This window comes from Halichoerus grypus, chromosome 5 (assembly GCF_964656455.1).
Source record: "Halichoerus grypus chromosome 5, mHalGry1.hap1.1, whole genome shotgun sequence".
NCBI lineage: Eukaryota > Metazoa > Chordata > Mammalia > Carnivora > Phocidae > Halichoerus > Halichoerus grypus.
In genome coordinates, this window is record NC_135716.1 from 165694072 (window position 1) to 165716066 (window position 21995).

A 21995-nucleotide genomic window follows, 5' to 3' on the forward strand; every position below is an offset into this window, starting at 1 on the left:
ACTGAGTGTGTGGGGGGGGGGCGCTCATATACCCTAGATAAGTGGGATCATAATAAATTCTTAATTCAGATTAAAAGATGTTAGATCCTGAAGTCATTGGAATGGGTTGTATTCTCTTGCCAATGGAGAAACTGAGGCACAGGAGTCAGCCAGTGTGAGAACAGAATCAGTACATCAAGGAGCCAGTTTCCATATGAAGAAACGGAGGCCCAGAAGCACGATTTGTCTTGCCCAAGATGACACAAGTTTATGACAGAGCCAGGAGTGACTAGGATCCCTACCAGCTAGCCCACTCCTCCTCCACTCCACCCCTAGCAGAAGCCCGAGGCTGGGAATGGCTGGGATGACCACAGACAGGGTGTGTCTGTCTCTGTTGTGTGTTTGTAAACAGAGCCCTTTCAGCATGCCTGGTACCATACAAGGCACTTAATCATGACCTCTTCTGATCCTACCAGGGTCTTACTCCATTTTACAGAGAGGGAGCTGACTTACCCAGGGTCTCACAGCTGGTGAGGCCCATCCACCTGATCCCAAAGCCTGAGCCTCCCATGCTGTCCCCAGAAGAGCTCAACCCAGATCCAGGCCCCTGCGGGGTGAGAGGCAGCTCTGTGGACCTTTAGGGGTCTCAGGATGAAGCCCACTACCTGAGAAGCTGCTTCCAGAGGCCTGGGTGGAGGCAGCAATAGACAGAGTTCTCTAGAACCTGCCCCTGCAAGAAGGCCCCTGAGCGATGCTCTGATCCATACCTGACCATTATATGAATGGAAAAACCAAGGCCTAACTGGACCCAGGCCTCTGCCTCCCAGCCCAGAGCCCTCCCACTGCACTAGGAACCTGGGGGCAGGCGAGCAGGCCCCACTCAGGCTGGTCACACACACACAAGGCTGCTCTGTGGCATTCAGAGAGCACATTTATTTACAAAGCGCTTTACAAACATCAGCTTATGCCTCCCCACAGCCCCCTGCGAGGTAGGTCAGTAGTCATATCTACAGTTTACAGATGGGGAAATTGAGGCACGGAATGGGGGTGTGGCCTGCCCCATTTTAAAGAGATTTTCCCACCCACCCATCAAAAAATCATAAAATTAACAAAAAAGAATTGTTCCTCCATCCCAAAATACATGTTCTTCCTCTGAACTGTAGAAGTTGCAAGCACCCCGATCTAGTAGGGCCCTGTCCCCAGGGGGCAGCCTGACCAGGAGCCACAGAGACCTCAACCCCAAGGGCTGTTGTTCAACCTTGCAGATTGTCACTGGCCTAGGCTGAGCAGGACCCACCAGTGAGGCCTGAAAGGTACAGGAAGAAGGGCTGAGGTACCTTCATTCTGTAGACATTGGGTCAGGCAGGGAAGGGGCCCCCATGGAGAACAGGGCAAGGGAAGGGCAGATCTGGGTTCAAGGAAGCTCAGAGCACACATCAAAGAAGTAATAGTGGGAGGGACCATAAGCAAAATATCCCCGGAGCTGGGGGGGGGGGTGCAGCAGGGTGGAGGAGGGGACCATAGTCCCCTCTGGGGAGGACCAGTCTGATGTGCCCAGTCTCCCCAGGACCCTCAGGGGCCAGGCCAGGTGGGATTCCAGATGCCAAGCCCCAACGCACCCTCTAGCTGTGTCAGAGGAAGCCACGCTGGGTGGAAACCTTGGCCAGCTGCAGGCTCTGCAGGGGCTCACTCATCTCTGCCAAGGGCTGGGACAGAGTCTGGGGCTTGAGCCTGGAGTCAAGGAGCTTGAGCCTGGGTCCTCCCAAGCTGGTAGCCCTGAGCCCCTGTCACTCCACCAGGCAGTGCCAGACTCACAGTGCAGACTTGCAGGACCCTGTGGAGGGGGGCTGGGCTGCAGCCACTAAGCTCCTCTGTGGCCCACAGCTTGCCCATCATCGGACACGTTGAGAGGCCCTGCCCACAGCAGAAGGGGGCACCAAGATGGCCCAGGGCCCACTCTAGTGCTTTCCCCGTGGGAGCTGTAGTGGAGCAGAGTCGGGGCCCAGGTCTTCCTCGTCCATGCTGGGCCTGGCCCTGAGTGCACAATGCGTGCCCCAGGCCAGGGGCCCCGCTATCTTGACTCCAGACCCTCCAGGTACTCCAGCGCCACATCATAGCAAAAGTGGTACTGATCCTAGGGAGAGGGAGAGAAGGAATCATGAGCCTGGTCCCTCTCTGGTACTGGGGAAGGGGAGAATGAGGGGCCAGAGGGCAAGCATGAGCCCTGGCCCATCTTTGGGGGGAAGGGGCAAATGGGTTTAACTGTCTTGGCACCACCGGATCAGAACCCAAAGCCCAATGGGAGGAACCAGGTAGAGGACAGTGGTGTGGAGGGACCTGGCCGGGCATGGACTGGCAAGTTGGAAGTGGCTGGGCAGAAGGACAGGGCCTCTCACCAGGGTTTCCACCATATTGGGCTTGTAGTTCCTAAGCGTTTTGGCAGCAAAGAAAACATCCACCAGGTTGTGGCAGCGGATCATCTCCAGGACTGTGGCACACGCGCAGAAGGTGCCACTGCGGCCGCCCCCGTTTCTAAATGAGACACACAGAAGGTTTGGGGTGGGGCTCAAGACAGGGAAGCCTGGGGCCAGAACACCAAAGTGACTGGCAGGACCAGGGAACCAAAAGGGAGGAGGGTCAGGGCCTGCGAGCCCAGAGGAGAGGGGCGGAGCCAGAGTACCCCAGAAAGGAGGGGCCAGGGAACCCCCGAAAGGCAAGGGGTGGGGCTTAGGGAACCCAGGAGGGAGGGGTCTGGGAGCTCAGAAGGGCGGGGCTTAGGGAACCCAGGAGGGAGGGGTCTGAGAGCTCAGAAGGGCGGGGCTTAGGGAACCCAGGAGGGAGGGGTCTGGGAGCTCAGACGCTAAGACTGGCATCCAAAAGCTGTAGGCAACTAGGGAGGTAGCCTCCAGGAGAAAGACAGCAGGGTCTGAGGGAAAGGAGGCCAGACACACTCCAAGAGAAAGCCACAGAGACAAAGATGGAGACGGAGGAGGGCAGCAGAGCAGCAAGCAAACCCCAGAGAGCAGGATGGAAAATGAACATTGTGAGCACCAGTCACCCCCAGCAACACAGACACATGGTGAAAACACACACGTACACACCCACACTTCAAGGCAAACCAGCAGCCAAACACACAGAGACGCTTCCTATCCTGTCCTTTCCCTCCTCTGTTCCCTGCAACATCGGGATGTGGGGTTCCCCTGGGGAGATGGGGGATGGACTAGGCCCTCAGCCCCCATTTGAGGGGTCTCTCCCACTAGAACCAAAGGCCACCAAGGGCCAGGCACTGCCTGACTCAGCTCCCTATCCCTATCCCCAGAATGCCTAGCCTGGCACTGCAAGGGTCGGTGAGCGCTGAGAGCATGAGAAAGTGGGGGTCAAAGGAGCGACTGCACCCAGACAGGAGTGAATACATGAATTTATGAACAGGGCATGTGAAGGGACGAATGACAAAAGTTGCACGCGTGCATGCATGAACAAAGACTGGAATTCTTTTGGCTTAAAATGTGCTACTGTCTCACGGAGTGAACAATTCTGACAGGACTCTAATTAAATTGGCAAAGTCAGACATCACACAGAGGGTGCTGGGCAGTTGCCCAGGGTTGAGTCCACACCCTGGAAACAGACTGGGTTCCTCCAGGGAAGATGGGGCCACCCGGAAGCCCCGGGGGGTTTAGTGGCAGCCTTGAGGCCTCCCCCCTCAGCCCCGTGTCTCCCGGCCCCTCCCCCACGCCAGCAGGGCCCACACTCACAGGCAGTGCACGACAGTGCGCCCGTCCCCACTCTCGGCCTGCCACTTGTCCACCTCGGCCAGCAGGTGCAGGAAGGCCTTCTTGGAGTCAGGCGTGTCCCGGTACGCAGACCAGCGCAGGAACTGGAAATGCCGCACCAGCAAGTGCCCCTCCTGCAGCTGAGGGCACAAGCGGCCAGCCAAGGGTGGGGGGGAGGGACGGACATGAGCCCTGGGGTGACCTCAAGGGGGTCTCGTGAGGTTGCCCCCCAGCCACCACTCAGGTTCTCACCACAGGGCGCCCAGGTCACTCACCCGAGAGATGTTCTGCACCCGGAAGACACGGGCCACCAAGTCTTCATCCACGGAGCCTGACACAAACTCCACCTCCATGAGGCCGTACTGTTGCCGCCCCGGCTCTGGCCAGTACTGCAGGCAAGGCTAGGGACACAGACACGGAGGGGAGCGCTGAGCCGAGCCAGGCGGGGGCAGCTGCCGCTCCTGCCCACCCTGAACCTCCACCCTGGCTCTGGGGCTCCCACACATCCTGACCCACTCACTCCCAGTCCACCTGCAGAGGTCCCCCAGCTTCAGCAGAGACAAACCCTTCATAGGTGCACGGGGACAATCCTGACTGAGCAGCTCCAAAGCCACACCTAACACGCTCACACGCGCACGCACACACCCCTGCATGAGGCCGCCTTCTTCCAGGGATAGGCCTCAGACCACCCCCACCCACCCCATCACCGCCCCCTCCCGGTCTTCTCTCTCACTGCCTTGCTCGCCAGCATCAGCTCACACAGGTGGGGTGTCCCTGAAGCTGCAACACAGCTCAGAACCCCCACTCCTGCCTAGGGCCCTACCATGGAGTCAGGGTCCCACGTGCAGCCTCCCCTCCAGGCCAGACTGGAGACAGCGGAGGGATGAAGGGAGTGTCTCCCCCTCCACACACACACACACACACACACACACACACACAGACACATGTCCTCCAGGCCAGTAGTCCAGAGCCCCAGCTTCTAGCCTCAGTTCTGCCTGAAGTCCAGGCGAGGCTCTTCCCTCCTCTGGGCCCCATTTCTCCATTTGTGAAACAGTCCCCAAGCTCCTCCCAGATGACTCCATGCTCCATCGGCTTCCCTCTCTGACCACGCCCACAAAGAGGGCACTACCTTCCTCTTTTTGCCTGGGGTCCCAGCCACTCCTTGTGTTTGGGCCTTTGCACATGCTGCTCCCTCTCCATGGAACACCCATCCCCCCTCTCTTCACCTGCTCAGCTCTACCCTCCCTACACAGCCCAGCTCAGATACTGCCTCCTCCAGAAGCCTTCCCTGATACGCTCTCCCCAGGCTTCTCTGCAGGGAAACCAGTGCCAGCTCCATGACAGCTCCTTCCCGGTGTGCTGCCATTGTCGGGGGTTTGCACCCTGAGTCCCCCTGGACCACGAGATCCGAGAGGGGCGGTGTGTTGCTTCCTCCGTCTCCCCACTGCCTACTGCAGGCCTGGCAGGGAGTGGCCAGTGGAGAAAGGTGGCTGAATGACATCTGTGTGAGCCTCCCTCTAGGTCCTTCCCCTCCGCCTTAGCAAGGGCAGGTTCTTCCCACGTGAGATTCCCCCCAGATCCGTGCCAGGGACAAGAGCCCATTACACTGCAGTCCTTGGTCATGTAGACCACGTGCCTGCCTCGTAAAGAGCCCCATTAGCAAGTCTTCTCAGCCTTTCAGAGACTGTCAGGCTCATTTTAGAGCAACTCTTCCCGGCCGCCTAGGACACGGACGTGCAGAGAGGCCCAGACCTAGGGGGTATGACCACGCGGGGCTGGAAGGCTGAACATCTGTACTTCCTGGCAGTGCCAGCTTTGGGGACCCCAAAAGAAAACCGGGGCAGCCCCCACGCGAAGCTCACCAAGCCAGCGTCTAGACCCACCTCAGCCGCAATTTCATCGTCTTCATCCCTGCCACGCACTTAGCACCTACTGTGTGCTGGGCAGGAAAGAAACTGAGGCTCAAAGAGGCAAATGAACTTACCCAAGATCAGTCAGAAAATAAGGGGGCTGGAGTTTTGCCCAACCTCAAAGGCCCCCACGGTGGGCAGTTGAGTCCACCCACAGGCTCTGGAAGAAGGCAGCCTGGGGGAGGGGCACAGCTCTGCCACTTCCCAGCTCTCTGGGTCTTAATCTTTTCACCCGAAGCCCGTAAGTGCAAAGCAGAGTCCTGGGCATACAGCAGACACTCAATATAAAGCAGCTATTTCCCTCCAATCTGACAGCCGCATTCTACAGAGGAGGAAAGCAAGGCTCTGGGAGGAAGCGGGACCCATCTAAGGTCACAGCTGGGATCCAACCCTGGGCTTTGGGGACATGCCCTGGAGCACACGAGGCCCCAGGCAGCAGAGGCCTCACCCAGGCAGTGTTGGACTGGTGCAGCTGGTTGAGCATGACAATGGAGGTGCACCCGTAGTCGTAGACGAGCCGCCAGAAGTCCGGCGTGGTGCTCTGCAGCGGGTGCAAGGTCACGATGAAGGCCGCGCTCCGCGTGTAGCTCTGCAGGGAAACCAGGACTCAGCCAGGCCTGCTCACCACCTGACAGGGCCGGAGCCCCCCGCCACAGGCCGTCCTCCCGCTCTGCCCACCCTGAGCTAGACAGCTCTCCCCTCGGGGCCAGGCTGCCTCCGGGGGTCCATTTCAGAGCTTGGCTGGCACACTGAGGCCTGAGTGTTAGGGTGAGCCCCCCAACCCCCAGGCCCCTGGTGTCCAAGCCCATGGCCCCTGGAACGAAATACGAAACGTTCCCAAATGCGTGGTGACGGGAACATGGGCAGGGTAGTCAGAGGCTGGCCAAGCCTGCTCCCTGCCTCAGGGCCTTAGCACCTGCTATTCCTGTTGCCTAGAACAAATTTCCAAATGTTTACACAGTTCTCCCCCTCACTTCCTTCTGCTCTTTGACAGTCACCTCCTCAAAGGGGCCTTCCTTACCACCTCATCAAAAATAGCTATATACATACACTCCAAAGCCCACATTATATAGTTCTCCTGCCCGGTAGCTTTCTGTAGAAATTACCAGCGTCTCACATGCCACTGTATCTTTGTGTACTGACTGCCCCAACCCATCACCCACATACAAGGTTCAGGAGAGCAGAGATTTGGGGGTATGGGGGGTATGGTCTGTGCCCGGCACATTGTAGGGGTTCAATAAATATCTGTGAATAAATACATCTCTAAGTCCCTTCCAACCCCATGGAGGGAGGGTCTGAGAGCCCAACCCAGGGCCCCAGACAAGTGACAGGCGCTGACCCTGCTCCTGGTCCACCTGCAGAGTAACCCCAGCTTCCCCCCTTGGCTCTGCCCCCCGGCTCCTGAGCCGTCCCAGGTACTGCTGGCTGAGGGGGTCCCCGAGCCCAGGGCTGCCCGAGCCCTCACGTCCGTCAGGGCCGCATTGATGTAGTTGTTAGGGTCCCCGTCGGCGGAGATGAGGAAGGGCAGGCAACGGTCGGGCGGCAGGACGTCCATGCTGCGGTTCCTGTCCCGGTTCCGGGGCAGCAGGGCGATGCTGCACTCTTCCACATCCAGAGGCGGTGTGACCGAGTTCAGCGTCTACAGGGAGTGGAGGGAGCAATGGGGTCGGGGGGGAGGGGTGAGTGTGGACCTCCAGTGTTCGCTGGGCCTCTTCACGGCCCCATGAAGGACACTGAGCTGGGCTGTCAACCCCATTTCATGGGTGGAGAACTGAGGTCCAGAGAGAAGGGGGCGAGGACAGGGACCCCAGGCTGGCTCCCGGTCTCCAGACCACACAGGCTCTGAACAGAGCTCTGGAGATCGAGTCTGCCTCCTCGCTCCCTGTGTAACCTTAGACAAGCTACTGTATCTCTCAGCATTATTGTTCTCAACTGGAAGGTGGGATAATAATACGCCTGCCTCAAGGGGCTATTGGGAGGCTTGAGTGAGATACTGCCAAGGTCCGAGCACTGCGCCTGGCAGATGCAAGGCTCCCTAGATAAAAGGCACAGTGAGGATCAGGTGCTTTCAGGCAGACAAGCCCTGAAGCCCCATATCTTCCACAAAGCGGCCTGCGGGGACCTGGCGGAGGCGGTCAGCCCTGTCGGAAGAGAACACAAGTCCAGGGCACCTGTCACACAGCAAGCCTGGGACTCTGGGTTATCTCCTCCACCTCATGCCTCCTACGGCCTGATCCATGGGGTCTCCGCTTCTTTCTCTTGTCCTTGAGGATCCCTAACAGTGAACCCCAGTCTCTCATGATCCCCAGCAGGGCTCCAAGAAGCAGAGGTGGCATTTCCTATGATACCATCCGAGCAGGCTCTCCAGGGTCAGGCGTCTAGAAGGGGCCAGCCCGCTGAACCCTGGCAGGAACCTGGAGTGTAGAGGACATCTGGGGCCTCTGCCTGCCCACGGACCACTCTGGGACTTCTCAGGAGAACCGGCCTTCCCCCATCTCTGTCATTTGACATGCGGACAGTGGCTCCAACCTCAGAACCAGGCCTGGGCCAGTCCATGTGTTCCTACTCTCTGGCCCAGGGACTGGCTGAGGGATGGCACAGGAGAATCTGGTCTAGGACTTCCACTGGGACTGTAGGGAGTCATTTTTCCTGTCTCCTGACAGTAGGGATGACATGAGCCTGGCACTGCTAGGGGCCAGGGTACGGGTCTGAGAAAGAAGCCGAAAACAGAGGACAGCGGAACCAAAAATGGACGGAGACTACGTCCTGGCATCATCATTTAAGCCCCTGGATCCAGCCATAACTGAAGCTGCACCATCCTTGGACTTTTCAGTTTCAAGAGTCATTGAGCCGGATTTTTGTCACTTGTAACCAAAAGAATCCTGATGAATACAAACACTACGAGGGCAATATTGACTTTCTTTCCTGGGTAAGAAAAACCAAAGCTTGGGGAGGTGATGTGAGTGCTCAAGGCTACTCACAGCTCTTCACTGAGCCAGAACTTGAACCTGGGCTCCCTTGATTCAAAGCATAGGCTCTTGCCACTTGGAGGGACCACCTCCTCCACTGTCTCCAAGTCCTCCCCAGTAGCCCTACTGTCCCTCCTATAGCACTGAGGAATTCCCAATACACACACACAAACACACACACACACACTCACAAACCACACACACACACCTAGACACACACACTCCTGCCCCACCTGGAACTCTTCCCGCAGCTGGGAGGAATTACTCTGAGGATCAATGCGGATCATCTCCTTGTAGGTGGCCTTGAACTCGCTGACAGGGATGGTGGTTTCCCCACACAGGCAGGCCTCCAGGATTGCATCGTGAATGAAGATGTACTGCTCCTGGAATAGGAGGAGAGAATATGAGGAACCAGGAGGGGACTAGAACCTAGAGATTTGGGGGAGATGGCAGCAGGAAGCAAGCCCAAAGTTGAGGCAGGGATGCTAGAGTCCAACTAGGTATTAGTACAGGTTGGACCAACCCTACCTGAAACAACCTTCACAGATATGTTCACTTACCTCATGTTTCATCCCTCTAATACCCTGTAAGAAGCTCTGAAGGTGAAGGGAGAGCCCAGGGTCACACATCTAATGAGGATACAAACACCAGTAGATCCTACCTGCAAAACCTATGACCTTGGCCCCTTGGCTGTTTGACCTCACCCAACTGAACACAGTGGAGCTGACTTTGGGAAGACCCTCAGAGGTTGGCAGGCCAAGCTCAGGGATCTCAGCTCTAAGATCCTCTGACACCCCTCTGACACATTCCGCCAGCTTTGAGTTCCTCCATGAGGGACCCAAGTCCCAGAGCGGGGGCAGGGAGGGAGGGCTGCGTCCCCTACCTCTGTCTGGATCATGTTGACGCGCCGGGAGCAGAGGGTCTTCACGCAGTTGTAAATGTCCACGACGCCCTCACACTCCGCCATGTCCAGCATCACATCCAGAACAATGTAGCAGCCTGTGCGGCCAGTGCCCGCGCTGGGGAGAGAGCAGCCAAGGGCCCCGTCAGAGCCTGGGGAGGGAGCCCAGCGCCAAGAAGAAGGGAAGAGGGGGCCTGGGGTGCCTGGCCATGTCTACACCACATGGGCTGGGGGACAGAGAGATACCCCACCCCAGTGGCGAGGAGGAGCCGGGGAGAAATCTGCAGCAGGAGCTGTGGAAATGTGATGCAAGACCGAGCTGGGGACGGGCCTCGGGAAGAAGAGGAGGGCAAGGGTAGCAACTGAGATGGGCAGAGGACAAAGGTGATGCCCAGAGCTTAAACTAAGAATGTTCTTGCCTCCTGGGTAGCCCCAAATCCACACAGCCTTCAAAGCCCCACACACTCATACCTGCTCACACACTCAGGGGAGCCTCCCCAACCCTCCCAGCAGATGTCATTCTTCTGAGCTCCCAGAGGAATCCGGCAGGCTCTTGTCAAACACTCTTCCTGCCACATGTAGCTGTCTCCCCGACCGGACTGGGAGCTCATCCAGAGCTGGGCTGTGTCGGACCCATCTCTGGGATACTCAGGCTCAGCCCCAGGGTGAGCAGAGTCAGGGGGCAGAGAGAGGACAAAGATGACTCCAAGATTTCAAGCTTGAAAATGGTGGTGTCAAAGCACTGGCAAGAATGCGTAGTAGCGGGTCTCCTACCCGCCCCTGCCGGCGGCTGAAATCAGTACGACCACTTTGGAGGACTGGCAGGCTCTACCAAAGCTGAATGTTTGCCTGGCAGAACTTCCACCCCTACGTACGTACCCCCCAGAAACTTCACATGCGTACTCTGGCCCACACACATGCCTTAGAACGTTCTTAGCAGCTCTAACCGTAATAGCTCAAAATGACACAACCCAAATACCTATCAGTAGCAGAATGGATAAACACATTGTGGTTTACTCATCCAGCGGGACAGGATATAATATGGATGAATCCTATGAACATAAGGTGGAGGGAAAGAAGTCACACACCAAAGAGCACACGCTGTGTGATTCCATTTATACAAAGTTCAATAACACACAAAATGAATTCACGCTTTAGAAGTCAGGATGGAGGCTGCTCTGGGAGTGAGGAGGTGGGTACAGACTGGAAGGGGGCTCAAGGGCACTTCTGGATGCTGTTAATGTTCTATTTCTTGATCTGAACAGTGCTGGTTATTTCACAGGTGTGTTTAATTTATGAAAACGGATAAAGTTCTATATATACTTATTCTGTGTGCACTTTGCTTTAAGTATGTTATACCTCAATGAAATCTTATTTTAAAGACAGTATCTTAGGGACGCCTGGGTGGCTCAGTCGGTGGTGCATCTGCCTTCGGCTCAGGTCACGATCCTGGGGTCCTGGGATCGAGCCCCGCATCGGGCTCCCTGCTCAGTGGGGAGCCTGCTTCTCCCTCTGCCTCTGCTGCTCATGCTCTCTCTCGCTCTCAAATAAATAAATAAAATCTCTATTAAAAAATAAAAAATAAAGACAGTATCTTAAAGAAGCCTAAAGAAACCTGAGAAGTGGTGTGAGGGGAGCGGGCGAGGGAGGTAGGGGGTCTGCCACGTGGCATTTGGGAAGCTGAGAGGAATCCAAGCAGAGGAGCCAGGACCAGATACAGAGGCCGAGGACCTGTGGGCCCGGGGGAGTCGGTGAGACCCCAGGGTCAGAGGGGAAGCTCCCCAGGAGGACAGTGGGGGCAGGAACAGGACAGGGCCCTTCAGAGGCAAGAGAAAGCTGTGGAGCCGGAGAGGAAGCAGAGCAGAGGAAGGGCAAACGGGGGGTGGGGGGGGCCACAGGAGCCAACGAAGGCAGAACTTGGAAGAGAAAGGAGTGATGCTCAGGAGCTGCACAGGGCATGAAGGCCCCGCAGTGAGGAAAGCCCTCAGGATTCAGAGAAGAGAAAGCAAAGTCCTTCCCAGCACCTGGGCCAAGCCCAGCATGCAGGTGTGCAATGGGCACTGGCTGAACGGAAGCAAATGGAACCCAACCTGCCTGATGCCTCGCCAACCCCTCTCCCCCACTGCCTCCAGGGCCTCCACAGGTCTCGGGCAGCACACCAGGGCGCCAACCTCAGAGCCACAGTTTGAAGGGCCCTTGGGGGTCAGTCTCTCCTGTCCTCTGTCTGTGAGTAGGATGAACCCAAGCCTCCTCTCCTTCAGGGACCCAGAACCAACCCCACGCCCAGTCGTCTCGTCCTTGGGATCGAGGCCTCACCTGCAGTGGATGACAACGGGCCCAGCATCAGGCGGGGTAGAGGCCTTCACGCGCCGGATGAAGGCCAGCAGCCCTGTGGCGTGGTAGGGGACGCCGTGCTCCGGCCAGGCGGTGAAGTGGAACTGGCGGACCTCGTGCCGGGCAGAGTAGCCTCTCTGGCGAGACAGAGTCACTGCTGGCTCCCCTTAGTCACCTGCCGGTTGCTCACTGCTGGATCTCAATCAGTTAACCCCAATCGTGAACCAAGGTGTGGGTATTACTGACTCATGGGAGCAGCAAGAAAACCAGGGCCCAAAGAGGAGGGACTGCGGGTCCGAGGTTAGACGAGACAGACACTACACAGGAGTGGGGCCGGGGCCGCCCGCCGACCCCCCGCCTCTGCCTGCACGGGGCTGTGCGACCCGACACGTCACTGTGACTCTCTGGTCTTAGCCTAGAGGGGGCAATTGTCTCCTTTGAGGATTTTTACAGAGGATCACAGACAGGAGGACTCGGCCAGTCACCGGCCACGTGGCCTCGTGCGTGGCGCCGCCCCTCCACCTCACTTTCTTTATTTGTACAACGGGACTAACGGAAACACCTAATCCCGGCGCTTCCCGGGGCTTAACCAACACAGGCTCCGCACGATGCCCAGCGCCGAGCAGGACCAGCACCACCAGCCGCTGCCTTCAACTCTACCCTCTCAACGTCCTCCTGGGGTCGCCGGCCAAGGCGGTCCCTGTGCGGTCCCCCCACAGCGCTCCCTGCAGTGACGGAGCACCTGCCTTGCTGGGGAGGACAGCCGAGCCCTCCTCACTGCTCCTGCTCCTGCCCTGGGAGGTGGGGAGGTGGACTCTGCCCCGCCTCCTCAGGCACCCCTGCAGGGACCAAGGTAACAGGAGACTCACCCGCTCGAGGGCGAAGGTGCGCACGACATACTCAGCTAGAGTCTCCGTCTTCACCAGCGTGATCTTGATGTCCCCGTACATGTCCGAGTCCTCCGGCCAGTACCGTGAGCATTTCACCTGGGGTCCCCACAGGCGGGCTCAGTGGGCTCTTTGCTGCCCCTCCCCCGGCCCGCCTTACCCCCTCACCCCAAGGCCCTGCTTACCCTGCCCACCTCCACCAGCTTGGTGATCATGACAATGCTGGAACAGTGCTCCTGCCACACCATGCGCCAGAAGTCGTAGACCATCTCGGGCTTCGGCCCTGGGGCGCAGAGGGTGCTCATCCCTGAGGCAAGGTCTCCACCCAGGGCCAGCGCACCTGCTGCCCAGCACCCCCACCCCAGGCCAGGAGGCTCCTGAGCCCCAGTGAAGGCGTCATGCTCACCCCGTGCATACCCCACCCAATGCCAACTCGTGCCTGGGGGGCCCCAGGGGTGGGTAGGATCAGAGAGGGCCTGGCTGGCCGGAGACCCCAATCATCCCGACTGAAACCCAGGAGGCAGAGCCGGAGGGCTAGATCCTCAGTCTACAGCCCAAGTCTCCCAGAGGAATGGACAAACGAACGGTTGGGGGCAAAGACAGCCAGAGGGACCCAGGCAGCCCCCAGAGCCAGAGGCACCATACACACTTGGCAGGACTGAGCTTGCCTACCCTTCTGCATGCACCACCTCAGAGACAGACAGACGGCCAAGGGAACTACAGATGCACTGAGCACATCGGGGAGACACAAACACAAAGACGGGCAGAGGCTGGCGGCCAGAAGCCGCAGCCAGACAGTGGGACTTGGGCAGAGAGACAGCAGGGAGGCAGACAGGGAGCCAAGCAGGTCAGAGGGAAGGCAGCAGGGCAGACGGCACTCGGCGCACGGGCGCAGGCAGAGGTGCAGGTACCTTGAGCGGCTATGAAGTGGTTTGACCTGTGGTAACCCTGGAATGGGAAAAGAGGCTGCAGTGAGACCCCAGGAGCGGCCCCTCGCTCCCTCCGATCTCACGTCCTCTGCCCCCCTCTCCCAGGTGCAGCACAGTCACCCACGGCCAGCTGCCTGCCCTCTTCCCTGGGACCTCCTAACCGGGGGAGGGGGGGACCTGTCCTCCAGTAAGGACAGAAGAGCAGCTGGGACACCAGTGTCTTGGGTCCAAACCCATCTTTGCTGTGTGACCCCACAGAGGACATAACTCCAATATGGGCCTAAAGGGTCTCCCCACCCATAGACTGGGGGGATTAGCCACAGTCACCTTACGGCCCAGCTGTGTGGATACAAATGAAGTACACGGTGATCCTGCCCAGGTTACCAGGGGGTCCCTGGACCCCAGGCTGGGTCTCATCAGCCATCCCAGCCCCCTCGGGGCAACCAGGGGGGCAGTGCCCCCTCCCCACTACATGTCACCCAGAGCTTGGGGGACCCAGGGGCCCAGATGAAGGCTTCAGGTCGGAAGCAAGCGAACACATGGGTTACTCATGGCCCTCAGATAAAATGGTTTTTAAATAATAATCATTTTTGAGATTATGATCTCAATTATGATCCCTATTATGATCACATACTGTGCTAAGCACTTTACCTACATGATCTCCCACAAAAGAGAGGGCAAGAGCTACTTCATCCTCCATCCGCAGAGCCCTCAGGCTGCAAAGAGGACCCAGCCAGCCCCAACTCCCACCCCGGGGCCACAGCCAGCCCTGCCACCCTGCCCTCACACTGACACCCAGGGCACCCCTACGGGCACCACGGGAGGGGTAAATGTGCAGCAGCGCTGACACAAGAGAGAACAATCAAGTTCACACCCGCAACCCAGCTCCCCGCGCCTCGGTCAGACTGCCAGGGTTCAAGTCCCAGCTCTACCTCTCGCTAGCCATGAGCCCACGGGCAGAGCCCTTCATTTCTCTAGGCCTCGATTTTCACATCTACAAAATGGGAACGATTACGGTATTTACCTCCTTGGGCTGCTGTGAGGAGTCAACAAAGTAACATACCGTCAAGGGTCTGTCGCCACGGCCAGCACAGAGTCGGCACTTGGTCAATGGTACCTATTATAACTGCTACTACTTTCAAGTTCAAAGAGTAGCCCCGAAGATTCCAACTGTCAAGAATGGCTGTCAAGAATTCCTTGGGCAGAGGGTGGTTTCCTCCAGGGGTTAAGAATCTGCGCTGGGGGGCGCCTGGGTGGCTCAGTTGGTTAAGCGACTGCCTTCGGCTCGGGTCATGATCCTGGAGTCCCGGGATCGAGTCCCACATCAGGCTCCCTGCTCAGCAGGGAGTCTGCTTCTCCCTCTGACCCTCCTCCCTCTCATGTGCTCTCTCTCTCTCATTCTCTCTCTCGCAAATAAATAAAATCTTAAAAAAAAAAAAAAAGAGAATCTGCGCTGGGGAGTCAGGTGGATGTGGGTTCCTATCGCAGCTCTACAGAGCAGCTAAGTGACTCCGGCCACGTTATAAAAGGGCACTCCTTGGTCTTTAATGTACACCCGCAGCTCCTAGGGATCTTGTTAAAAGGGAGAGTCAGACTCAGAAGGTCTGGCATGGAGCCCAGGATTGCGCCTTTCCAACCAGCTCCTGGGGGGACCAGTGCTGGATCTCAAAACACACTGGAGTGGCCAGACTCTCAGCCTCCCGAGCCTCTGCTCCCTTCTGCAATGTGGGGGTAACAGTGAGACACACACAGCTCAGAGATTCTGCTGTGTACCTGCATACCATGCCCAAAACCCAGTTCCAGTTACCAACAGTGAAGAGCGTCCCAGAGGCACTGGGCCCTCACTGGCAGAACTGCTCCGAGCTGGCCTAACCCCCGGCCACTGCCTCTGCCTCAGGTCCTCAGCTGAGCTGCTGGGCAAATAGGGTCCCAGGGGAAGGCCCAGCAAAGGCGAGGCCAGGGCAGCCCTCCCACCTCCAGCACTGGTCAAGCGGGGAACAGGCTACCCCACCTAGAACCAGCTGGCCTGAGAATCCCACATGAGAGCAAGCGTCTCTTCGGATTCATCCAGCCCTGTCTCTCCGGTGCCTGGCCCAGTGCCAGCACCCAAGCTAGTCAGCAAATACAGTCCACAGCAAAACGAGTTTTCAACAGATCACCCTCCCAATCTGCATATTAATGTCTTCATGCATAGGTGCATTCTTGCACAATAAGAGAACACTACAATGGAAAGTGTAAAATGATCAGGTGTGAAAGGAAGGCAAGCAGATCAATCACCTCGAGCACACCCACTTTAGAGCGTCTGAGAGCGCACTGGTCCTCACCGCCCAGGCATTGCCATGTTCTGGGCACATCCCTACACCTGCTTGGAGCCTCTGCCTGGGTGGCGCTCGGGGACCAACCACCTGCATCATGGACAAGCACCCCAGGGCCTCCTGGTGCTCCCCCACAGGGAGAGAACCAGAGTCTAGTATGAGGGTCAAGGGCTCACGTGGGGCTTGAGGCCCAGCTCCATGCAGCCATGAGCAAGTCACTGAAATTTCCTAAGGCTCGGTCATCTCGTGCCAAATGTCGGTCCCTACTGCTCAGAGTATGGGAAAGATGAAATGATGTGCCTAACGTGTTGGCACAGAGCCAGGCGCCCAGCCAATGATACTCTTGTTAACTGGCATTTGACGATGCATTAAAGCCAAGTCTTCTATGGCCACTGAAGAGTGTTGACAAGGAACCAAGTGCGCTGTATGGAGATTGACGTGGAGATTGACATAAAGAAATGTACCTGTATTCATCACCTCCTCATGGGGGCGCCACCACTGAGTATATCCACCCATTTCATGGGCCCATTACTCCATTTAAATTTGGGAACTTTACAAACTGTTGAAGCACACTCACAATAAGAAGGGGGGGTGATGTCTGGGAGCACATTTGGGATAACTGGTCATCTCCAGCAGCTGTGACTGTGGGGACCTTTCACTTCGTATATACAGAAATGTGTATATTTCTGCATTGTCTTTAAGTTTGATAATGAACTGTATTTTTGCAATCTTTAAAAAACAAGAAGTATTTTTTAAAGGAGATAGAAAGATACCCACAAAATAGCAAACAATCCCATCCATCAGGCATCAGATATTATAAAAATAATATTCAGTTCACCCTTGAACAACATGGGGGTTTGGGGCGCTGACCTCCTGGGGAAGTTGAAAATCCACGCATAACTTTTGGCTCCCCGAAAACTTAACTACTAATAGCCTGGTTGACTGGAAGCCTTACTGAGAACATGAACAGTCAAGTAACACATATTTTGTATGTTATATGGTATTATATACTGTATTCTCATAACAAAGTGAGCTAGAGAAACAAAATATTAATAAAACCATAAGGAAGAGAAAATACATTTATAATTTATAAATAAAATATAAATAAAAATATAAACATAAAAATAAATAAATTTAATAAAATAAATTTAATAAAATAAAAATAATTTATTTTTAAAAAATCCACAAGAAAGGGGACCAGTGCAGTTCAAACTCATGCTGTTTGAAGGTCGAATGTGTATTAAAAACCAAATTAAAGGATCACTAGATGAATAGGACTTTTTAAAAATATTCCTAGAAGGCCCAGGGATAGCACAATTTTTAGAAAAAGAATACCCAAACTGCTCCCCCAAAATAAAACATTCAAAGTAGGACTAAATTGAGGGCAAAGTAATTAGGGTTGAGTTTCAAGCAAACTGACCACAAGGGGACTTGAACACCAGAGAAACTAGTTTTAAGGGGACTGGCGGGGCCATCCTCGCTTCCTTCAAGACGCTGACCCCCCAGCAGCAGCGATGGGGCACCCACAGAGCAGCTTCCCCCCTCCCAGCCCTCCCAGGGCCCCACAGAAGGTACGGCTAGTGGGACTCACTGGACGTGGGGAGCTGGGGCACAAAGGTGACAGAAGGTGGCGGCCAGTGAAGGGGGCCTGTGGAAGCATCCCAACCCTGATGCCCCATCTCAGGGCAGTGGAGGAGGGGATGGAATTGTTTACAATAGGGGTAGTGTCGGATCTGCAGCCCCGGGCGGCCCCTGGCCAGGCCGCTGAAATGGACAGTTGGCATTGGGCGCACGAGTGGAGGGGAAGGAGGACAGAGACAGAGAGAGGAAGACAGCCAGAGACCATGAAAGAGTCTGAGCTACAGCTGGTGAGAAGGCAGAGGAGGAGGAGGAGACGGGGAGAGAGATACTTACTTCACGGTTTATCCGAATCTTAATGATGCCAGTGAGGGAACAGTACAAAGCAAAAGAGACAGATATTAGGCCAGAGGCAGATGGAGGTGGACGGAGCACAGGAGTGGCCAGGATGGGCGATGTGAGGAGGGGAGGCAGAGCAGAGACGGGGGCAGGGCTGGGCCGGAGAGCGGGGAGTGGTATGAGCCTGCCGGGGGCCCATGGGGAAGCCAACCGGACACTGAGGAGACCCAGAAGAGGCCCCTGTCATTGAAGTCGCCCGAGTCTGAGAGGCCAGGCCCAGCCCGTACCCCAGTCAAGGGAGAGCATGGGAGGTGGGGGAGAAGGCAAGGAATTCTGGAAAATATGGGGTAGCATATTTTCTGGCCCCCAGGAGGTGAAGAAGAGGGAGAGGAGAGGTCTCCCACGTCACTGACTATCCCACCTCCCAGGTACACACCTTCCTCCTCCCTCACTCCTGCTGCTCCCTACTCCCACCCTTTCCTCTCCAGCCACCCAGAGCCGGCTCAAGCCCCGCCTCCATGCAGCCCACCGCGGCTAACCCTGGCCGTACCACTAACTTGCTGTGTGACGCTGGGAAAATCATTCCTCGTGTCTGGCCTGTGCTTTCCCAGCTCATCTGAAATGACTTTACTTGGAGATACGTTTATGTGTCTCCCCGACTAGAACCTGTACATTCAAGGAAAGCAGGGATGGTGCCTATGTTCACTGCTCTATCTCTGTTGCCCAGCATGATGCCTGGCACATGGTAGATGCTCGAGATAGATCTGATAAACAAATAAATGATTCTCTCCCGAACCTGGCTTGCTGTCAGGGTGGAGGAGTCTGCCCTGGGTCCCTGGGCCCTGTCCCATCTTGCCCTTGTCCACACCTGGGGAGCAGATTCATCACCTCTTCACACCTGAGCCCGGGCCTCCTGGCTGCCTGCCCTGTCCCTAGCCCCTTGCTCTGGTCCATCCGGACCCAGCTGCCGCACCGCATGGCAGGAGAGCCTTGTGGTTAGCAGCAAAGGCTTCGGAGACACAGACGGGCTGAGATCTGAGTCCCTTTTTGCCCACTCACTAGCTCTGTGACCTCGGACGAGTAGCTCCACCTCTTGGAGTCTGTCTCCTCACCTGCAAAGTGAGGTCGCGATACTAACTACCTCGTAGCATGATTTCAGGGATTATATAAAATGAAATCTTTGATATAAAGTGCTTAGCACAGCGCTTGGCACACAGTACCTGCTCAATAAACATGAGTTGTTATTCTTCAAGTGCCGCTCTGCTCACAGTCCAAACACTTGCAGCAACTCCCCTGGACCCCTAGGGAAAAGCCCCACCTCCTCGGCCTGCCACCTGAGGCCTTCGAAGTCCAGCCCCTGCCTGCCTGCAGCCTTCCTGTGAGTCATGTGAATCCCAGCTCCAAGCCTCTCAGTCCCTCAGTGAGAGGGGCTCCTTCCTCAACTCCAGGCCTAGCTGTCTGCCCACTCCCCTTCTTTCTGCTTCACGGAAGCCCCTCCTCTGTCCGCCCTGCAGGAAGTTTTCCTGATGGCTTTCGTCTGCCCTCCCCTCCTCTGAGCTCCCTGGCACTGACTGCAGGAGGTGGGGGCGCTGTGAACCCCCACGTATTCCCTGCCAGGTCGCTGGCCTGCCTGGGCAGTGCGCCTGGAGCGGGCGGGGCTGGGCCCGCAGAGATGAAGGCGAGGCACTCACGTCTATGTAGTTGGCGTTAATGTAGTCGGCATCGGGGCCTCCCATCATCGGGGGCAGTTTCACTCGGTGCCGATCATCTGGAAACACAAAGCAGGGGACCATGGGGTGGGCAGGGACTGAGCTGGGGAGCGCAGAGCTAGGGCAATGAGGGGAAGCTTCCAGAAGGCCAGAGGTACGGCACAGGCAGGAGAGCCAGGGAACCTCGAGGCTCAGGGCTGACCAGGAGGCTCTCAGCACCAGAGGGGGCAGGACAGGCCAGGGGTTAGAACCTGGGCTGCGGCACCAAAGGAGGCCCAAGATCATTTGCTACTCAGGCGAGTATCAGCTGTGTGACCTTGAGCAGGGAGCTTAACCTCCCAAGCCTCAGTTTCCTTATCTGTAAACTGGGGGTTATAATATGTCCCACATCACTGGGTTATTGAGAGAAGTAAGTAAAATAATAGGTGTAATAATCAGCACATGGCTCGGCATGTGGGAGGCCCTCAATAGTGGTCACTCCGGCTATTCTCCAACCCCACCCAGTTCCCTCCCACCCATGGCCCCAGACCCAGGCCTTTCCCCAGGACTCACAGGCAGGCGCAGGCTCTTGCCGGCTGCCCTTGACCTTGTCTTTCTTCTTTGTGGCATCCCAGCCTTCAAAGAAGCTCTGCCAGAAGGAAAAGTAAAAGGGTAGTCAGTGGGGCAGGGAAACCCCTCCCCTCATCAGACCCCATCCCCTAACAGGATGGTAGTGGGACCACAGATAAGGGCCAGATTCAGGGTTCAACTTGGAGCCTGAGATCAAGTCACCATATATCCCTTTATCAGCAAGAGACTAAGTTCAAAACCAAGCAGTGTGAGGGGAAGGAAGAGAGAAAAGTGGGGCAGGTGGCGGGGGGGGTCGAGTCAGAGTTCACAGACACTTCAGAATGAGGGTCAGGTTTAGGGTAAATCAAGGTTTGAGTTGGGAAGAAGGTAAAAGTGAAGGTCAAATTAAGATTAGAATAAGGTGGTGTCAGAGTCCAGATGGAGGGAGGATGAGATTTGAATCAGAGTTCCAATGGAATTTAGGATGAGAGTCAGGGTCCAAGTCAAGCCTGGGTGTTAGGTTAGAGGTCAGGGTCCCTCATGGTGGTCAGAGTCGTATTAGGGAGAGGATGAGGATCATGATCAGGGTCTAGATGGAGACTGAGAGAAGACTCAAGATCAGATTTCAAGTCAGAATCAGGAGGAGTGTGAGAAACCAGGTCAGTCTGAGATTGGAGTCAAGGTAAAAAAAAAAATTAGGTTGAGTTAGGGTCTGTCAGAGCAAAGGTCCATCCAGGGCGAGGCTGAGGGTTGCCCAGGGTCAGGGTCCACAGCCTGCAGGAGCCCGGCGAGGCCCTGGCGAGGGGTCCTGGCTGGCCTGGGGCCCCGCACCTCGTACTCCTGCTTGAAGCCATAGCCCTCGGCCGTCTTCATCTGGTTGATGTGCTGCAGGAGGTCGGCCACACGCACCGCAGGATGCAGTTGCCCCGTGTGATATGGGGAGCCCTTCCGGCCACAGGGACGCCGCGGTGAGCCCCCCAGCAGGCTGCTGGCCTCAGTGACCCCGGCACTGCGCTGGTCTCCTGCAGTCAGAGAGAGGAAAGGGGGTTCCTGACGCACACGGCCCCCCAGCCTGGGGCGTCCCAGACGGACTCGGGGTGGGGGAGGGGTGCATGGCCAACATGGAGGTTGTTCCCCGGGGCCAAGCAGCCTGGCTGGGCCCACCCAGTTCGCCCCTGGGCAAGTCCCTTCCCTTCTGCATCTGTTTTTCCATCTGTAATATGAGCAGGTTGGGTCACGGGGTCTCTGGGGGGCCCTTCCGGCCCAGCCCTTCTGGCCCTGCTGCGATCCTGGGGTCCCCTGACTCCATCCTGTTGCTCCCCAGCCTGGACCACCCCTCTGTGACTTCACCGCCCTGCCTGCAGGGGGCAGCGCTCAGCAGAGCCCAAGAGAGCCCCCCCTTCTCCCCCTCTTCCAGAGAACAATCTGGAACAATTGGCAACTCCCAGTAATTACCCCCATTCAAAGACAAGCAAATCCCGAAATTAGCTGCTGCCGCCACCCCCTCCACAGATTAACGGGAGGCACCTGAATAGCAGCATTTCTCCTGCACAAGCATTTCCATTGTCAGCCTGTGCGGCAGCCTCAGCCAATTGGGGAACAGGTCAGAGGTTCCCAGTGACACACACACACATACACACACACACACACACACACACACACGGGGAAAACTATCCCCTCCCTCCAGGCCCACCCGCTCCCCGCTCTTCTGGTCAGCATCCCCAAGGACATCCCACCCTGGTCCCCCAGATCAGGCCCTGGGACAGGGCAAAGTGCCCCACTCAGTCACACCCGCCTCTGGACACTCGCCCTCATACACTGAACAC

At 56.7% G+C, this 21995-nt stretch overlaps 1 protein-coding gene across 12 annotated transcripts in view; it reads right to left on the reverse strand.

The window, feature by feature from the left end:
• Positions 1 to 892: 892 nt before the first annotated feature.
• Positions 893 to 21995, reverse strand: part of PTPRU (protein tyrosine phosphatase receptor type U) — a 77414-nt gene continuing 56311 nt past the window's right edge. For 5 of the 12 annotated variants that reach the window (XM_036115413.2, XM_036115406.2, XM_036115402.2 and 2 more), the window contains 16 exons: positions 21001 to 21191; positions 20173 to 20248; positions 19603 to 19679; positions 17909 to 17926; positions 13662 to 13698; positions 12936 to 13093; positions 12733 to 12849; positions 11846 to 12000; positions 9512 to 9647; positions 8862 to 9011; positions 7125 to 7298; positions 6108 to 6248; positions 4025 to 4150; positions 3732 to 3889; positions 2376 to 2511; positions 893 to 2113 (listed from right to left, as the gene is read on the reverse strand). In XM_036115413.2, the coding sequence (XP_035971306.1) occupies positions 2051 to 2113; positions 2376 to 2511; positions 3732 to 3889; positions 4025 to 4150; positions 6108 to 6248; positions 7125 to 7298; positions 8862 to 9011; positions 9512 to 9647; positions 11846 to 12000; positions 12733 to 12849; positions 12936 to 13093; positions 13662 to 13698; positions 17909 to 17926; positions 19603 to 19679; positions 20173 to 20248; positions 21001 to 21191 (1913 nt within the window). In that variant the 3' untranslated portion in view covers positions 893 to 2050. The remainder of the gene's footprint in view (positions 2114 to 2375; positions 2512 to 3731; positions 3890 to 4024; positions 4151 to 6107; positions 6249 to 7124; positions 7299 to 8861; positions 9012 to 9511; positions 9648 to 11845; positions 12001 to 12732; positions 12850 to 12935; positions 13094 to 13661; positions 13699 to 17908; positions 17927 to 19602; positions 19680 to 20172; positions 20249 to 21000; positions 21192 to 21995) is intronic. The other 7 variants (XM_036115409.2, XM_036115407.2, XM_036115410.2 and 4 more) reach the window with 5 other exon arrangements.